Below are 19,299 nucleotides of genomic sequence, written 5' to 3' on the forward strand. Positions count from 1 at the left end.
TGCCTCTTCACAACAACAGAAAAGTAACCAAGACAGATGGTGTGTTATTTGGTAGAAATTAATCTACCCACTCCTAGCTCAATGCATGACGCAGCCGGGTCCCATTAGAGCATATTTTTTAATTGAGATGGCTCGTGACCCAATCAAATTTCAATGTAAGAATCATGGTTTTTATCTTTGGAGAGACAAAAATTACTAGTTTTCCTTTGGGCTTTCTCAGAGAATAGGATGTAACTCCCACTGCTTGCTGCCAGCTTGACTGAACAGAAACTGACTCTGCCTGAAAACAGAGTTGCCTCAGAGGAGAACTCAGGATACTTTGTCTTTGTGGTATTACCTGTGTTCCTGGATCAAGCCATGCCTAGAATTTCTGCCAAGTGACCCCTTTTAAGTATGTAGTTTAACCAAGTATGATTTAGTTATTGTTGTTTATAATCAAGAGTTTTGAAATGAAGCTGAAATGGTCACTTAGAGATGCTGTATGTCATATCAACTTGCCAATGGTGAGAGCGAGGGTCAGTGGGTAGACAAGAAAACAACAAGACTGTCACATGACAGCTGTTGGATCTGGTCCTCATGACACTCCTGTGAAGTTCATGTTCAGATTCCCTTTTTAACAGAGAAATTGAACTAATGAAATACAAATTAACCACACCACTGTTAAATTCACACATGTGTAGACTTGAACTCAAGCCCTTTGTGTCTAAATCTAGTGATCTTTCCACTGCTCTAGGGAGACAGCCTTTCCAGGTGAGTTACTAGGTACATAATAAATGTCCTTTATATATCTGTAAATAAATGATGATCGTAGCCATGCTTCCCTTTAAAACAGTTCAGTAGTGAAGAGAGTCCAGGGTAACTTACTCTTATCCTGGGAATGCCTAGTCAGTGTTGTAACCTCCGGGAAGAGCCTGTTCTGAATGTTCTGAATGGTGTCAGTCATGGCTTCCTGGTTTCCAGCTGGCACACTCCTTCTGTCCTCATGGACTCCAGTCACCTGGGTTTTTCCTGGAGTCTCTTCGCAGACAACTACCTAAACACACAGAACAGGAAGAGCGCTGCTGGGGCTGATTACCAAGTCAGTTCCTTGCTCATGCATTCTGGTCTTCAGGATGTGTTCCTTGGTGAGAACAAGTCTTAATATTACTAGCTGTTGAGTGCTCTCTTAGACTCCACGTCTTACCAGAGTGCATACCATGCCCTTCATTTATTTGAGTGCTCATGAGTCCCACAGAGGCAGGCCCATGAGAGTGCGAACTCTACCTCAGAGTCTCCATTCCATCTCAACCATCATGGCATCCCATGAGGAAAAAGATGCTGTTAGTCCTCTTGATAAAGCATCTAGGCAGGTCAAATAACCAATGGTGGTCACACTATTAGTAATCTTCTGAGGGATGGCATAGCCCTCCATCCCAGTTCTCATCACCTATAAGGAGGCTGCTGGGCACTCCTCCTTCCCCACAGTTTGCTTGACATTTGTCTTTCTGTCCACTACCTTGGGTTTCATCTCAAGTCTCCATTTTCTGATCTATGAGACTTATACTGAATATATGATGGCATGAACAGCTCTGGAAGTAGCCCAGGCAGTTGACTGAGCATCTCAAACACTGGTCACAGTGCACATTCACAAGCAATTAGGGTTAATGTGATATTATTACTTATGGAAGGGTACACAGCCCTGAAAACAGGATGGAGAGATTTGTCCTTTTCACTGGGAGATTGAGTTTGGGAAATCTTCCAAAACTTCCAAAAGCAGAATTCATCAAAGTCTATCTTGTAAAATGTAGGTAGGAGATGGATGGAAGGGGAAAGGGATGTCAGGCAGATTAATGAGAATGAGTAAAGATATGTGCTATTTGGAGAAGTGTTAGTGACTAATAGCCCAGAAGGGGTGGTCCGGGAACTGTGGTGAGAGCTAAGCTAAAGGAAAAGGGGGAAGAAATAGATGAGGAAGACGAGATGAGGCTAAAGACAGGGTGGGCTGTGGCTGAATTCTGAGTGGTCTTACATACAAATCAAGGAGTCTGGATTTTTATTTCTTAGTTTTGACAGACAAGCAGTGGATGACACTGATCAGCTACGTATTTAAGGAAGATCACGTGGTTGAACGACATCAGGAGCCTAGGACACAGATACCTTGGGAGGATGCATAGGGTGTGACTCCCTTCTTGGTCTTGGAGGTTCCGATTCACCAGACTCTTTTTCCTTCATGGTGTTTTCTTCATCTTTATGTCTAGGACTAAAATATGAAGATACCAAGGAAAAGTAAGGTCTTGACTGTAGATGGTAGATTAGCCCAGTCCAAGTGAGATGACTGAGAACAATGAATGGTCCTTTAAGATGAGGAGCCAGGACCAAACAAGTCAGACAGATAGCTTACATGAGCTTCTGCCTATTCCAACCAGTATGAAGGTCAACTCTTACTTAAATCTTTTCATTATCCAATATCTTTGGGAATCTAAGTCCTCTTGTAGTCTTCCAGGTTTCCTCCTTTCCAATTCTACCTCTTTGTTCCTTTCCTCCACTTCTGTTTGGGGTTAGCTCCTCAGTTTGCCCCACACACCAGCTTATTTGAGTGCTTCTCCCTTTTTATTAGCTACTTAGTTTTTCCAAAAATGCCATTTGCATCTTATATTACTAATAAACCAAACATCTCTTTTGTCTAAGTCACAATACTTAAGAGTCCCCCAGTGTGTTTTAGATCACGGTGTGTTATCTATGGATCTATCTTCAATGACCTCCTCTCTGTTTTGTCAGCTAGAGTTTGCTGCATGAATACAGTATGGGTTAAGAAGACAAGAGCAAGGAAGGCCAGGCAGGGTCACTGAGAACCTGCTCTGCACTGGGTACCTTACAAGGTGCCAGGGAACAGAACTAGTTGATGCACTGAGACCATGGCCAGCCCATAGCAAGAAAACGAGTTCAGCCATGAGTCATTAGTGGCTGTGCTTTCGTTTTACAGATAAAACTTACCTCAGTTCTGGAAAGAGAAAACTCCTCCAAGGCTGAAAACAAAGAGGAAAGCAGTCATTTTCGTGAGTTTACCCAAATCAGGCGATGTTGTTGGTTATAGATCATCAGGTGACTTGGTCGAATGGGAGGGGAGTCTTAGGACATGGCGAAAGCAGACAATGGCTATAGAACATTCCACGAACCTTTCTTGCACATGGGGCCGAAGGCCAAGCAGAAAAGAAACCAGCTTTTCTAAATGTTCAGTGTGTGTAAGTTATAGCCATCAAATGGCTTGGACCATTTTCTCTGCATCCCTTTCTAGGTATGCCTATGAAGGTGAAGGGTGTCCAGATCCTGAGAGGGCACACGGCATGTGTTATCTGGGCAGTTTCAATTGCCAAAACTGACGTAGGTCAGTGTGTGAATCTTGCTTGGACTGCTCCCTAACTTCCTGCTCTCTGATCAAAACTCCTCTGTTATGTGGCAGAGATTCAGTTTCGTTAAGATTATGTCCCAGTGATAACAACATAATACAACCCTCCTTCCCCTTAATCACTGGTCCCACATCTGATGTCAGTAATTGTTTGGAATCTAGCCAAGACCTTCTAAGAAAACAGAAAATAGTAATTTGACAGGCTGCCTGAAAGGCCAAGCACACCATTTCCCAGGCAGTGTTTGGAGGAGAGCCCCACACTTCCTAGTTCTTCATCATAGAACTCTAGGAAACCAGCACTAAAGACAAGTCAGATGGACCTTTTAAAATATCTCTGATGTATTAATTGCTGCCTATTTAATAGCTCTGAGCTCTTAAGTTACCATTTATAGTTGGGAGCAGGGATCCTGCTTCCCAGGGTCATCTTGAGGATTGGATGTTGCCGTGTAATTCCTGGTCAAATAAGGGACTCAGTGCTAGAGACCCAGGTGTCAACAGGAGGCAGACAAGGTAACTGGCAGAAAACACGACAACCACAGAAAACAGAGCTCTGAGCTCTGAGCTGGGGTGACTAGCTCTTCTCTAAGGGTCCAAGGGCACCTTGTAAGAACATGAGCTGTACTCACGCATCCCTACCGCCAGCTCATCAAAAAGGGTGGAACTGGACTCTGCTCACCCAGCTTAAAAATACAAAATGAGTCCACTGAGCATGGAATAGATCCCTCACTGATCCCACAAAAGTGCTCAGAAAGTGTCTATTATGTGCCAGACACTGTAGCAAGAGTTCATATAATTTACTGCTCTCTGCAATTTGAAGAAGTACCGGTCACTTTACTCAACATCTGCTATGGCAGACACAGTGAGAAAACTTGCTTCTTCTTATCCCCATAGGGAATATTCCACTTACAGAACAGTGGTGTTTCAGAGAGCTGAATGCTGAGTCCCAGGTACTTCTGAACATACCATTCCTTCGGGGCTTGCCTTATGAACCCTCACAAGGATTCTAGATATGGGTGTTCTATTAATTGTACAGGTGAGGACGTTGAGCAAGATTCAAGGTCATAGTCAGAATCTGACTGAGGCCTGTACAATTCTACTTGGGGGCCCCAACTGAATTGCTACATCATCTCCCAGGTGGCACTTAACACCACCAGCAGGAGCCCAGGAAGTATGCCTTCCAGGCTCTGGTTGTTTTCGTGAAAGCATAAAATATATAAATTTGGATTATCCTAAAGGACTTGTCTCTCTGAAAGAGATAGTTAGTAAAGCTATTGGCACAGATCACAAGAGATGAGGGAGGGTCCAAGGATCAATTCAGACCGTGTCTGCTCATTAGATTTACACTCCAAGTATTGACCTGTACACACCTTGTAACTCTACATAAAAGGTTCAGGGTTCAGAATCCTGACCACTAGGAGCCTGGAAAAGCCTGCTGCAAATAAGGAGCTTTCATCTTGCTGGAGAGTACCCTAGACTCACGCCTGTGGGAGTGTGGTATTCTTAGTCACATATCAATAAGGTCAGGAGAAGCAATACCTTTTGGAGTTCTTCAATCTCAATTTCATAAGTGGCTAAAATAAACAAAAGATATTTGAAGTCAGTTTATCTACTCATCTCTCACAGTATTCAGGATCAGCACAATTCACATGGTTACAGAGTCCAGTTTTCTCACCCTTCAGAGCATTGATCTGTGACCTGCTCTGCACAAGTAGGAAAAGTCTAAGGTTCAAGGTGTACATTTTATGGGGATTTCCAGAGTGGAATTTATAACTGATGAAAGCATCCTGCTTAAAAGAAAGCATTGAAAATCAGTAGCAGCACTTAGAAGACAAATATGAAAGGTGTGTGTGTGGGGGGGGTGTATGTGGGAGGATGAAGAGTGTGTGTGTGTGGGGTGTATAGGGTGTGTAGCGGGGGGTGGGGGGCTGGGGCTGGGGAGACAGACTAACAGGAACCTGAGTCCACTTTAACAGATATTTGCCAGGTTCTGTCCCAAGTGCCTTTTCCCTAAACTTAGCTTGAAAGAAGAGCCTGAGAGGACATAAATATCTTCTGACTTTCCTGACGGTTAGCGAGATCATGACTTCCCTAATTATTTAAAATTGTAAAAATTGGCTTTTTAAAAATGTAAGAATTGGCTTCAGGAATGAGTCCTGCCACTCTCTTCCTGAGTGGTTCAGGTGAATTCCCATGAGCCTGTCCATCTGTGAAGCTGGGCCATCAGTACCTCCCAGATAGCAATTAGAAATGTTGTCTACAAGACACTGGACATTTATGGAAAGTGTCAGATTTTCTAGAAAATTGCTTCTCACTGCTTCTTGCTTAGCAAACCTCTATAAAAGTTTTGAACTGGGATGGAGGTGTGGAACAGGCAGGGTTTCTGTTTTGTTTCTTCTACTACTAGCCTAAAATTGATCAAAAATGTCCCATTGATCAGATCTTAATATAAACATATACTCCACTGACAAATCTAATCCTAATTTTCCCTAAAATGTAGGTTTTCTTAGACCTAAATTTCTACATTCATGTTTAATAATGCAGTTCTACTCAGGTAACTGCAGATATTCATCTTTAGTCGTTTCCTATTCAGGAAAAAATATTTTATGCCCTTTGTTTTAGTTTTTTTGTTTAATACCCACCCCTTTTAAAAATAGTAAATATGTTTATGGGGCTGGAGAGATGGCTTAGCAGTTAAGAGCACTTGTAATTTTGTGGAGGACATAGGTTCAAGTCCCAGCATCCACGTGGTAGCACAGATCTACCTGCATCTCCAGTTTCAGGGGGTTCTAAGAGCCTCCTTGGGTATCAGGCACACACATGGTACACAGACATACATGTAGGCAAAACACTCATACACACAGAATAAAATAAATCTAGAAAAATTCAAATCTGTTTACACAATTTGAAATGACACAATTTTTGCCACCTCCAAGTATTGACTTTTTTCCACTTTTTTTACTTTTTTTTTTTTTTTTTTTTTTTTTTTTTTTTTTTAAGATTTCATTTGTTGTATGTATATGAGTATACCAGACACACCAGAAGAGGGCATCTGATCCCATTATAGATGGTTGTGAGCCACCATGTCATTGCTGGGTATTGAACTCAGGACTTCCGGAAGAGCAATTAGTGTTCTTAACCACTGAGCCATCTCCCCAGTCCCTTGTTTACACTTTTAAAAAAAGATAATCTTCTCTTTCATGTTTGTATCTGTCTTTCATAGAATTAACAAATTATGATTGTGCTTGCTTTCCTTTAGCTACCATGAAGAATAGCAGTGCATGTTATGACTAAAAACTACAAAACCAAGGCTTGCAGATGCTCTGAGGATACTTGCTTCAGCCAGTAGGCAAAGATTACATATTCAGCTAACAAATGTCCTCATATCGTCAATGCTTTATCAAAGAGAAGTCTCTTCAATAGGAGGTTTTGGCATCCAGACTTACTCCAAGGGAAGAATACAAGCCTTAGAAAAGAGCAGGAAGGGACAGATGGAATGTCTAGGAGGGAGGAAAGGGCAGGGAGAAATGATTCTAATCTCAAAAATAAAAGGGCGGGGGGGGGGGCTGTACGCCAAAAGAATCAGCAAGGGACTAGGAATGGTAACGAGGTTTGATCCACAGCTTTGGAGTCTGACTGTTTCTATGCAGGGGTCTGTAACTTTCCTTCTATGACTTGGCTTTCCAGGGTGGTAGGGAAAGAGAAAAATCCAGAAGAGTTTCTTCAGCCACTTTCCAACTGCAGCGATTCATTCCCTGGAGACCCTCTATTTTTCTATAACCCATGTGATCTCAGACAAGTCTCCCTTTTACATCACTTGAGATGATTATCATTAATATTAAGTAACTCGATAATAAAAGCAGCCAACAACTTCATAGTGTAGGCAATAACCTTCCTTTTGATAATAGCACGTTCCCAATATGGAAACTGATACTCCAGGAAGTGAAAAGCTTGCTCAAGGCCACTCAAGAGAACAGCTTTCCAGCTGAAAGTTTATGGTGTGAGGGTGGCCCCGAGGCTCCCCAAGACCTGTCAAGAATTCCTGAATATCCAGGAGGCTAGTCAGAGGGCACTCGTCTTGATGACCTCTGTAGAGAATTATGTAGTTTCCAGAACAAGCTGAATCCTGTGACCCAAGACTGAGCTCTGTAAGGTGGGTGCCATGTGTACTATGCACCCCAAGCTGCTGGCTTTGTTTCAATGGATTGAACCGCTGATGGGAAAACAGATTCCTACTTCTGTATTCTCCCCTCCCTGTCTCTGTCTTTCCTCACTCCCTTTTAATAAGAAATTTGATTTCTTGCTCTTGAGAGAAACATTATTTAAATTAAAATTTAAAAAGGTGTGAGAATTATGTTCCAGTTCGTCATTACTTTTTAACCCATGGATACTTATCTACTCTGCCACCATTTGTTAAAAGGCCATCGCCATTGAGTTGTTTTTCATCTCTGTAAATAGCTGTTTTATGGGTTTGCATCCTCCTGTTTCTGGTTCCCCAATGTCATTTCTCTATACTGTGTCTCTCCACCAAAGCCACACGATCTTGATCACTGTGGTTCACAGGATTGGAGTCAGGTGATCCTTCTTCTGTTTTCTTTCTCAAAATTGTCGGCAGCTATTTTTAGATGAGTCCTGTCTATAGCTACAGAACACCTTGCTGGGATTTTTATAGAACTGCCTTAAGCCTATGTATCACTTGGGGAGAACTGATGTATTCTTTTTTTATTGTCAGCTTTACTCATTGGGTCTTCTGATTCACAAACAAAACATGTCTCTTCATTAATTTGGAATAGATTTAAATTTCTTTAAGTCTAAATTTTATACTCTTTAACATTTAAGTCTTATGCACGCTATGACAAATTTAAGTCTGTGTATTTATCTTCTGGGGAGAAAACTTAAAAGGTATTATACTTTTTCAAAAGCAGCATCCATGCACACATTGATAGAACATGCAAACACAACCATGTTGTATTTCTTGGTGGGGGTGGGGTAGTGAGGGTGGAGGATGGGGGGTGTAGCTCTGGTAGGTTCTTGTAAACTCTTAGGAATTTCTGCAAATTAAGATGCTATCTCTCTTTGCCCTTTTATTTCCTTGTTTGCCTCTTACTGGTTAGAACTCTCAGTGCTGCACCGAGTAAGCACAGTAGATGAAGGCATTCTTTTGTTTCGGATTTTGGAGAGAAAGCTGTCAGTCCTTACCATTAAGTAGCATGTTCTGCAGGCTTCTTGTGTCTGTCACTTATTAACATGGGGGAGCCCCTCTTCCCTTACTTTTTCAAGAATTATGATATGTCAGGGTAAAAAGTTGCCCAGTATCCTTTCTGTGTATATGGTGTGATTTAACTGCTTTAATCCATCATTATGGTGGGTTGTGTTGATTGACGGATGGATACTGAGCTGGCGTTGCACCTCTGAAACAAGCCGCAGTCAATTATGTTTGCTGCATTCTATTATTAATATCCTTAATAATAATTAAGGGTCTTCACGGCCACTCTCAGATAGGACATTGACCTGAGGGTTGCTGTCTGTTTAGTCTTAATGTCAGGCTTGTGCTGCTAAGTTCATGAGATGAGCCAGGAACTGTTTGCCTCTATTTTTCTTGAATACACTGCAAAACGTCAGTGTTAGCTCTTCTTTAAGTGTTTGGAAGCATGTTTCAGTGACATCATTTGAGTGTGGATGCTCTTTGGGGAACTTGTTTATGTGGTGTGTATACTCACACAAGCATGCATGTGTCATGTATGCAGATACCCATGTGTGATGGGCATGTGCATATGTATATTATGTTCACATGCATGTATTTACCCATGTGTGTCGGAGGTGTGCATGTGTACTTGGAAGCCAGAGCTTAGTGTTGGGTACCCTTAACTCCTCTTCATTTTACTTTCTGAGGCAGGTTGTCTCACCGACTCCCATCTCTGCTTCCCAAATACTGGGATTATGGGTAGCAGCTACACCTCCTGGCTTTTATACGTGCCCTGGGAATTAAAACGCCAGTCCTCATACATGCATGGCAAGCTCTCTACCCACTGAGCCATGGCCTCAGCCCTTATTTGGGGGACTCTTTAAGTTCTAAGTTCAGGTTTTCCTAAGTGTTACAGGTTATCAGATTATTTTGGGTGATTCATGGTAGTCTGACCTTTAGGAGGAATTGTTTCGCTTTTGTCTAAGTTGCCAAATTCATGTATGTGCAGGGCTTTATAATGCTTATTTCTTGGTACCCACAGGGTCTGTGAGGTGATCCCCAGTTTATTCCTGGGATTGTTAATTTCTTAAGTCACTCTTTCTAGAGATTTGTCAATTCCATTGATCTTTGTAAGGTGGTAGGATACACACAGAACAACTCCTAACAGTTGGCTATAGATCTTCAGTTTTTTAAGTCTTACTGGTCTATTCTCATCTATTACAAAGATGTCCTTCTACAAAGGTAGTCTTAGCCATCTCCATCCCCTCCCATCTGACTCCCTGCTGTTCCACACAATCATTTCTTAGTTGGACCAGGTCATCAGCCCTGGACTCCTTAAAGTACACAAAGGACTGACTCTTCAGAAAAGACCGAAGAGAGGCTTAGGTTAGTAATTCCTTCTTTCGGTATCTGAAATGGTGTCCCCCAGAAGGCCCAATTTGGGATTTGTGCCCCAGAATGAATGAATGATGACTTGTCCAGCGTTCCATAGTCAACCCTCAGCTTCATCCTCTAGCATGAGTAGTCCTGTATGTGTGGAACCATCCATAAACTTTCCTTGCAGCTCGGTGTGTCATGAGGAAGATGGACCAACAGAGAATCCCTAACCAGGATCTTGGTAAGGCATGTCTAGAATGGTAGGTTTAGGGTAAGGGAGTCTCAGGGGTCCAGAGAAAAAAGGTGTAGACTTAGACCGAAACTTCCCCTTGGTTCTGTGAGCCTTTAGTCTTGAAGAAAGTCAAGAAATGAGAATTCTGCCTTCATGTGGCCCTAGACTCTCTGGTCAAAGTACAGTGGACAGACCAGGAGCATCAGATGAATGGTGAACTTGTTAAGAAACCGGGCTCCAAGGACACATTCCAGAGCTGTGGAATTAGAATCTATATTGTAAGATTTCCTGGGGTCAGTACAAACATTAGAAAACACAAAGCCCTGTTCTGTTCCTATGGCTGGAATTTTACCTCAGGGGAGGATCCTGGTTTCTCACAGATGATCTGATTTATCCCAATTCAAACTTTATCAGGGCACAAGGACACCATCTGACTTCTTAGACTTTTAGAACCTCACTGTCATAGGATAGGCAGTGAATTAAAAACAAAACAAAAAGCAAACAACAACAAAACCCTACACCTTTGGCAGACATCAGTAGCCAACTGCAGGACTTTCATCCCACTGATATAGACTTTGTGCAGTAGAATTTTCTAGTAGCTATTCAATTTCTCACTTCTGGGAAACAATAGTGAAATGTCAGTATGTCTTCATGTTTTATGACACAAACTTTCTAAGTAGATATCCAGGACAATAACTTCTTTCCTAGAATCTAAGTCTTTTTGTTGGTACAGCAATAATTGAGGCAGAAGACCCCCCTGGAGCCTCCTTGCAAGGGAGAGAAGCTCCCCTGAGTAAGATGCAGCTTAGATTTATGGACAGAGCATGGAGTGTCCAGACAGGCTAAGCCTGTTTTACACTACTGCTCTACCACACGGTACTTGGGTCACCATGTACAGCTCAGCCTCTCTGATCTTCAGTCTCCTGTCTCTAGCAGTGGGGGGATGGGAGTGTTCAATCTGCAAACATCTGCACAGAGGGTCTAGCAGAAAAATGCAGTCCATAGTATTGGCTCTGTAAGTCCTAGTATTGATTCTAGCACTGACACTTACGGCTTCTACAGAGAACTGGATGATTCTGTCAGTAAAACAAATACCTTGAAACTTGCAGTAATATAAGTCTCTGTCTCTCATTCTTTTCCACTGGGAGTCTCCTTTGCACAAAACCTTCTGAGCATCATGAAAGGCTGGGGGACTTAGCTTTGGACTCCAAGAGCTACTAGATAACTCCCCTTTCTTAATTATATTGAACACAAAGCCTAATTATTATCATGTGTTCTCACCATCTCCACATACTAAGTACTTTCAAGAAGATTTGAGATGAGAGATGAGATTTTCATAAGACAAGTGAGAAACACTGAATCACAGTGTTTTGAGTTTTCCACCTACACACATACAAAGGGCAAAACAGTTAAAATGATGGGAGATGGAAAGGAATGGGAGAAAGGAGGAGGAACATAGAGGAGTCAGGTATTAAAGATCCAGGTCAGCGCTGATGCCCAACTGGACTGATACGTATTGTTAAAGGACTAGATATGGGAGAGATAGAAGAGAAGTAAGATGACAGAGTGGAATGAATGTGACAACCTTAAAGTCTCACTGGCTATATAGGGAAAACACCATCTTGCCACATTTTTACTCACACAGGTTATAATATTAGTTGGCTTCAGCAGACTTACCTTCAGCACTTTCTCCAGCAGCACACAAGGTAGTGGAGTTGCCGGAGTGTCTCAGATATGAAATCGTTGTGTCATAATTATGTGCTTCTTCCAACTCTGCACTGAGAAAAATGGAAGAAAGGGGGATTATTGAAATCACATGTTTCTTGACTCTGACCGGGGAAGCAGGCAGGCTAACTGTAACTCTTCACCTCTCCTCCACTCCTCTAAATCCAATCCCCAAGTCTCATATCCAGCCCTGTAGCAGATCACCTGCTACAGCCTCTCTTTCTTCCTTGTCCCCATCCCCAGGGGACTAAGCAGATCATGGTAGAACATTCTGATTTCCCCTCCTTCCTGTGGGTCCCCTCAGATGCCCCCTAGCCCATCCCCATTCTAATACCTAGAAATACAGTTCACCTGGAAGCCCCAGTGGCCATATCTAGTAGGATATAAAAGAATTTCTTACCAGAAATCACAGCCACTAAACCCTCTTAAGAACCAGAGAGGGCAGTAAAAACTGAGGAACAAAACACCCACCCCACAAAAATATAATCAAATATCAGTATCAAGAAATCTTCCCAAACCCAGATGCCTAGAAGCCAGCAAAAAACAAAACAAAACAAAACAAAACAAAACAAAACTAGTCAGGACAGTACACCTCCACACTAGAGCCCAGCAACCTTACTACAGTAAGTTTTAAGTATTGCAAACATCTGAAATCCATTAAAAAGTCTTTATGAATCTGATGGGGGTCCTTAAAGAAGAAATTAATAAATCCATTAAAGAAATTCATAGAAACACAAGCAGTGGAAGGAAGTGAATAAAACAGGCCAAGACCTGAAGGTGGAAATAGAATTTAAACAGAAACCTGGGGGAAAATCTGGAGATGAAGTTTAGAAACTCAAACAGGGACTTTGGATGGGAGCTGCACACAATCAAAGAATGCAAGAGAGAATCTCAGACAGTGAAGATACAATAAAAATGTATACCTTGGTCAAAGAAAATATTAAATCTAAAAAGATTCTGATACAAAACATCCAGGAAATATGGAACATTATGAGAAAACCAAATCTAAGAATAATAGGAATAGAGGAGGAAGAAGAAACCCAGGTCAAAGGCACAAAAAGCATTTTCAGCAAAAATCATAGAAGAAAAACTTTTCTAGCTTATAGAAGGAGATGCCTATCATGGTACAAGACGCATACAGAAAAGAAAATCCTCTTGTTGCAAAATAATACAAACACTGACGTACAGAGCAAATAAAGACTATTATAAGCTTCAACAAAAAAAATCCAACTAACATACAAAGGTAGATGTATTAGAATAACATCTAACTTCTCAATGAGACTAAAAGCCAGAAGGACCTGAGCAGATGTTCTACAGACTCCGAGAGACCACAGATGCCAACCCAGGCTACTATATCCAGCAAAATTTTCAATTACTATAGAAGGCAAAATAAGAAATTCCATGATAAGACAAATTTAAGCAATATCAATCTACAAATCCAGTCTTAAGGAAAGTGCTAGAAGGAAAACTCCAACCAAAAGAGGATAACACACCAAGAAAACACAACAAATAATCACAGGCCAGCAAATCAAGAGGGGAAACAGTCTCAGTCTCAGTCTCTCTCTCTCTCTCTCTCTCTCTCTCTCTCTCTCTCTCTCTCTCTCTCTCTCTCTCTCTCTGCCTCTGCCTCCCTCCCCCTCCCCCTCCCCCTCCCCCCTCTCCCTCTGTCTTCCTCCATCCCTCTCTCTCTCCCCACTACCAAATAACAGGAATAAAAAAATGCTCGTTGATATTTTTCACATCAATGGTGTTAATTCCCCAAATAAGAATAGTATGGATGTGAAAAATTGAAACCATTCTCCAGCTGCATCCAAGAAATGCATCTTAACATTAAGGATAGACATCACCTCAGAATAAAATGATGGGAAAAAATATTCCAAATAAATGGACCTGCAAGGCAAGCTGGTGTAGCCATTTTAATATTTGACAAAATAGACTTCAAATCAAAACTAGTCAGAAGAGATGGGGAGGACACATATACTCATCAATGGAAAAACACACCAAGAGGACATTTCAATTCTTAACACATGAACACCCAAGTTCACAAAGAAACACTACTACAGTTTAATTTACAAAGTGACTCGCACACACCAAGAGTGGGAGACTTCGATACCCTATTCTTGTCAATAGACAGGATATCTAGAGAAAAATTACTCAGAGAAATGCTGGGGCTAACTAATGTGTAAACCAAATAGATCTGACAGATATTTACAGAACATTTCACCCAAGCACCAAAGAATACACTTTCTTCTCAACACCTTGTGGATCTTTCTCCAAAGTTAATCACATAATCAAATAGAAAGCAAATCTCAACAGATATAAGAAAATGAAATAACACCCTGTATCCTATGTGACTACCATCAATTAAAGCTGGGTATCAAAAATAACAGCAAAAATAACAGAAAGCCTACACACACATGGAAACTGCACAGCTCATTACTGAATTAAAAAAAAAAAAAAAAACGAGTCAAGATAGAAATTAAGAAAGAAACTAAAGACTTTCTAGAATTCAATGAAAATGAATACACAACACACCCAAACTTACTGGACACAATGGAAGAGGTTATAAAGTCAAGTTCATAGCATTAAGTGCCCAAAAAAAGGGGGGGGGCGGGAATATCTTATAAGTGTCCCCGTCCCTAACCCAGAAGCATGCTCCAATCGATAGCTACTTGTAAATGAAAATTTAGTTTTCTCTAAGGGAATCTCACTGGGCAAACAAACTACCCTTAAGTCCAGGCCTCACATCCTACAGTCGATGGCCAACAGGAAGTGATCTCAACAGCATCTTTGGAGGCTCCAAGTCTCACGACATTGAATCAGGGTCTTTCCTTTAGTCTGTCTGTTTTGTTTTGTTGTTTCTTATTTTTATCTTATTATTTATTTTTATTTTATTTACATTTTTATTTTTTCTTTTTACAATACAGGTTCTCTGTGAGTATATTATGGCTTCCAGTTCAATATTTTTCTTATAGGATCCTAGTGTGCAAACGAGTGGCTCTGTGTTTCTTGTGCCTTCTCTTTGGCTCTTTTCCTTCTGTTTGTTTGTTTTTCCTATTCTGATATGTCAGTCTTTGATTTATCTTCTTATATTATACTATTATCCCTAGGAAGTATATCTTCTAAAGGAGTCAGAAATGGGGTAGATCCAGAGGAGATGGAGAGGAGAAGACCTGAGCGGAGTAGAGTGAGGGATACTGTATCAGGATATATTATGTGAGAGAAAAAAAAACTATTTTCAATAAAAAGAATAAAAGTGAAAGAAGTAGCACATATCTTTAAATATATTTAAAAAGCTCTTCGTGTGTTTTTCTCAATAGAAAAATAGCTCTTGGCCCATCTAGTGATGTACACAGATATGAAAGGCACATGCCTTCCCTAAAGTACATGGATTCACAATGAAATATAATCAAAGTATTGCAGTTCAAATGGTTATCAATAAAGCAAGAATCCCAGGTGCCAGATGTAGTGAGGAAGCCCACAAATAAGAAGCTCAGGTGAGCCAGGAGGTTAATGTCTGAGTCAGAAGGTCAAGCTGAGACACATCTGACTTGGAAGCCAAAACTATGCTACCAACATAAAATCCACAGTAACAAAACGCTGCCTGACCTATGACGGCTTCTAGAAAGTATTTGCACACTCTCCCAAGGCAATGAGCAAGAAATCTTTCTCTCTTTGGCTACAGAGCTGGAATACTTGGCCAGAAAAAAAAAAACCCAGAAGTTCAAAACCCAGGACCAAGAACAGGGGTGGGGACAGAATCCATTCAATCTCTGTGCTGCAGAGATCTGACCCTGAGCCTGGAACTGGAAATGCAGACCCTCCTTGTATGGATTAGAGATTTCCTAAGAAGGCTGTGCCAGTACTGCAGGCTGTGCAGAGAGCACTGTGATTGTGGAGAGTAGGAGGCTGTGGGCACAAATTCAAATTTATCACTCTTGGATATCTATTTTTAAAAATTTTAAAATTATATTTATTTGTGTTTGTGTGAGAGAGAATACACACATAACAACAGCACATGGATGGCCATCAGAGGACAACTTATGAGATGGAGGTGGCTTTTTCTATCTTATGGGACTCAGGGATCAACCTCTTGTCATCAGGCTTATAGGCCTTTTCCTGTGGAGTCATCTCATCAGCCCCATAATTCTCTCAATAGCCATGTGTCAGCTACTTCTGTAAGTGATCTAACAGCACTTTGACTTAATCCTTACAAATGCTGGAAGCATTAACTGAGCAGACCACTAGCACCCCCTCCCCAAAGTTAATTCTACTATCATACAGCATCATAGAGCAGAGACTTCCTTACTTTGCTTCAATCCACGGTGCCTCCCTCAATGTACTTGGCAAATTCATTGATTTGTGGCTTTCTTTTGTTCTGTATCTATAAAAGTTTCATGTAACTGATTCCTCATTTGGGAATCATTTGGGGCAACTTACACCCACAACTCCAGGCCATCCTCTTTCATGTTTGGCTCATAGTAAACTATTTCTTAATTGCTTGGGAGTGAGACCTGAGTTTGCATTGCATTATAAAGTGACTCCGGTATACTTGGATAGAAATATTTTCATGTCCACAATATCTAAGCTTTCAAAGGAAACAATCCTCACTTAAAGCGAGCTTATTGTCAAAATCTGAAAAGCATGGAATAATGTGAGCAGAACAATGGAAAGAGGTGAGCGGTGGAGACAATAAACTTACTACAGTGTGATTTAAGTATTTGAAGAAATTACATGAATAATAGTAACTATTAGGTAAAAATAAGAGATCCCCAAAAAGAAGACTCTATGTACTTAAGAACAAGAGAAAAGAGATAAAGAAATCATGAAGACAACCTTCTTGTATGTGTACACGTGTGTTCATGTGTGCATGTTGGTGCGCCTCTATGCTCCTGAATGGGGAAGCCAGAGTTCAACCTTTGGCATCATTCCTTAGGTGACCATCTACATTGCTTCCTGAGACAGAGACTTTCACTTGGCCCAGAACAGCTAGGGTGACTGGCAAGGGATTTGCTTGCCTTGAGATTACTAATGTGTATCACCAAGCTTGACTATTTTATAAGGTTATAGGGGGTTGAATTAGTCCCCGTGCTTACAGAGCAAGAACTTGGCTGATGGAGCCATTTCCCTAGCCCATAAATATAGTTCCTGAGATTAATGAAGCCGATTAATGTGGGGGTAAGATGGCAGGCTAGAAGCTGCCTTCATGTGACTTGGTTAAGGATAAAAGGTAGCTTAAGAAAGAACAAAAAGCAGAACAAAAAGACTAGCAGCCGGCCAAACGGAAGCCAAGGACAATATGGTTTCCTGGTTGGGGAAGGGGCTTCAGAAGCCCCATCCAATGAGAAGGCAGGTGATGCTGGTGCAAGGAGAATGACAGTCTTACCCTGCAAGACAAGCCACAGTGGCCAGGCCCCTCAAATCTAGTTGTAGACTTTGGTTAGGCAGCAGTTCCTCTGGCGGTAGGTCAGCAGTAGGGAAGGCTGGCATTGCTAGCCTGTGAGAGGAGGAGGGCAGAGGCTGGGTGCCATCTTGAGAGGGAGTCTATTATTCAAAGCTGAGCTACCTGGCTGAAATGGTGGCTTAGTGGTTAAGAGCACTGGGTGTTCTTCCAGAGGACCTGGGTTTCAGCACCCACATGCCAACTCCAGTTCTAGGGGATTCGATGCCTTCTGTTGGTACCAGGCACGTATGTAGCACATAAATACACATGTAGGCAAAAGACCCGTATCTATAGCAAGATATAGGTATAGATGTAGACACAGGTATAGATATAGATTTGGAGATATAGATATATAAAATAAAACTGAGCTATCTTAGATGCCTTAAAAACAGGGAACAACCACAAGCGAGGGAGCCTGCATTTAAGCCTGTGGAGTTACACACACACACACACACACACACACACACACACACACACACACGGGTGGGGCAAGTGTGTGTTATAAGCAGCACTTTAATTTGCAGAGATCTCAGCACTGTGCTTGCCTCCCACATCCCAACTGACCTTGTGACACAATTCCATTTAGAACATCAGCTACCCCAAAGAACTCAATCTGGGGAGATTCAAGAGGGTAGTAATGGTGGTGTGCACCTTTAATCCCAGCACTCCAGAAGCAGAGGCAGGTGGATTGAGTTGAGGCCAGCCTGGCCTACAGATGGAGTTCCAGGATAGCTAAGGCTACACTGAAAACAATCTGTCTTGTTGAGGTTTGGTCTGTAGCTATGTTTAGCACTGGCCCCCAAGGTCTGGTTGCTCGAGGAATGAGGAAATCTTCACATATACCAAGTTGATACTATGTAACCTTGCTCCTTAATTTAAAACTGTTGGTTGAATAAAGATGCCTACAGCCTACAGCCGGGCAGAAGAGAGGTAGGTGAGGTTTTGGTTCCTGGAGCTTGGGGACTGAGGCAGGACCACAAGAGAAGAAGGTGGAGAGAGGAGAAAATGCCGTGGGTTAGGTGAATAATGAAAACATGGCCACGAGGGCTGGCCAGTTTGAGTTAAGAGTGGCCCAGATGTAACATGGCAAGTTATAATGCAGGGTTATTGACAGGAAGTAGATACTAACAGCATAGAGGGCAGATCTCTGCCCACCTCCAGTGCTTTAAGGGCTTATCATAAATAACAAGCTTTTGTGGTCTTTTTTTTTTTTCTTGGAACAGAATGATCAAAGGCAGGGTAGAAACCCCCGATTGAGATTAACTCTTACTACAACACTGCCTTGAAAAACAAACAAATCAAAACAAGAGGGAAGGAGAACCTGTTCCAGTCATACCTGTGAAGACAGGTGTGGCCAGCAGGGGTCCCTGTACACAGAATAGGGAAACTCCTGAAGGTGAATCAGCACTAGCAGAAGGCAGACACTTGGCCAGCACAGGTTCAACACCAACAAGAAAAAACAAACTCCTGTCCCTGTGTTTGTGCAGCAAACACTTTAACTCTCAGCGGCCCCCAGCCCCTACTAAGGAGGTGAAGAAAACGTTTCAGAAAATAGAAACAAGGTGAAGTTATTAATTTTAAGAATTATTTTCTTAATGTGCATTATTTTCACATGAAAAACAATATGATCAAATAATAAAAGAAAACCAAGAGTTCAAAGCTCACTTACAAAGATTCAACCTAGCCCTGATTGTGAATTCCTAGAAAAATAAATTAATCTGTATTAAAAGTACTTCTGAAACAAAAGATTTTATTTCACAATCACAAGGATATCTCAATCATAGAGAATATATCACTTCTAATCAATCACAGTTTTAATGGAAAAAAACATCAGATTTTAATAAATGCCAAAAACCATTTTGTGGGGTTAAATTCTTTTTAACTAGATTGGTCTCCAATGAATACCATATTTAATGACAAAGTGCAAACCAGTGTTAATATCTGCATAAATCCTA

General features: G+C 41.4%; 1 protein-coding gene across 4 annotated transcripts in view; it reads right to left on the reverse strand.

The window, feature by feature from the left end:
- Fyb2 (FYN binding protein 2) overlaps positions 1-19,299 on the reverse strand; it is a 111,714-nt gene that overhangs the window by 27,302 nt on the left and 65,113 nt on the right. For all 4 annotated transcript variants that reach the window (XR_013110550.1, XM_076934555.1, XM_076934554.1 and 1 more), the window contains exons 5-9: positions 11,854-11,954; positions 4,922-4,956; positions 2,974-3,005; positions 2,137-2,239; positions 865-1,033 (exon numbers count right to left, since the gene is read on the reverse strand). Coding sequence is in view for 3 of the 4 variants with exons in the window: in XM_076934555.1 (XP_076790670.1) it covers positions 865-1,033; positions 2,137-2,239; positions 2,974-3,005; positions 4,922-4,956; positions 11,854-11,954 (440 nt within the window). In the remaining variant the exon portion in view is untranslated. The remainder of the gene's footprint in view (positions 1-864; positions 1,034-2,136; positions 2,240-2,973; positions 3,006-4,921; positions 4,957-11,853; positions 11,955-19,299) is intronic.

Source organism: Arvicanthis niloticus, chromosome 5, assembly GCF_011762505.2.
Source record: "Arvicanthis niloticus isolate mArvNil1 chromosome 5, mArvNil1.pat.X, whole genome shotgun sequence".
Taxonomy (NCBI): domain Eukaryota; kingdom Metazoa; phylum Chordata; class Mammalia; order Rodentia; family Muridae; genus Arvicanthis; species Arvicanthis niloticus.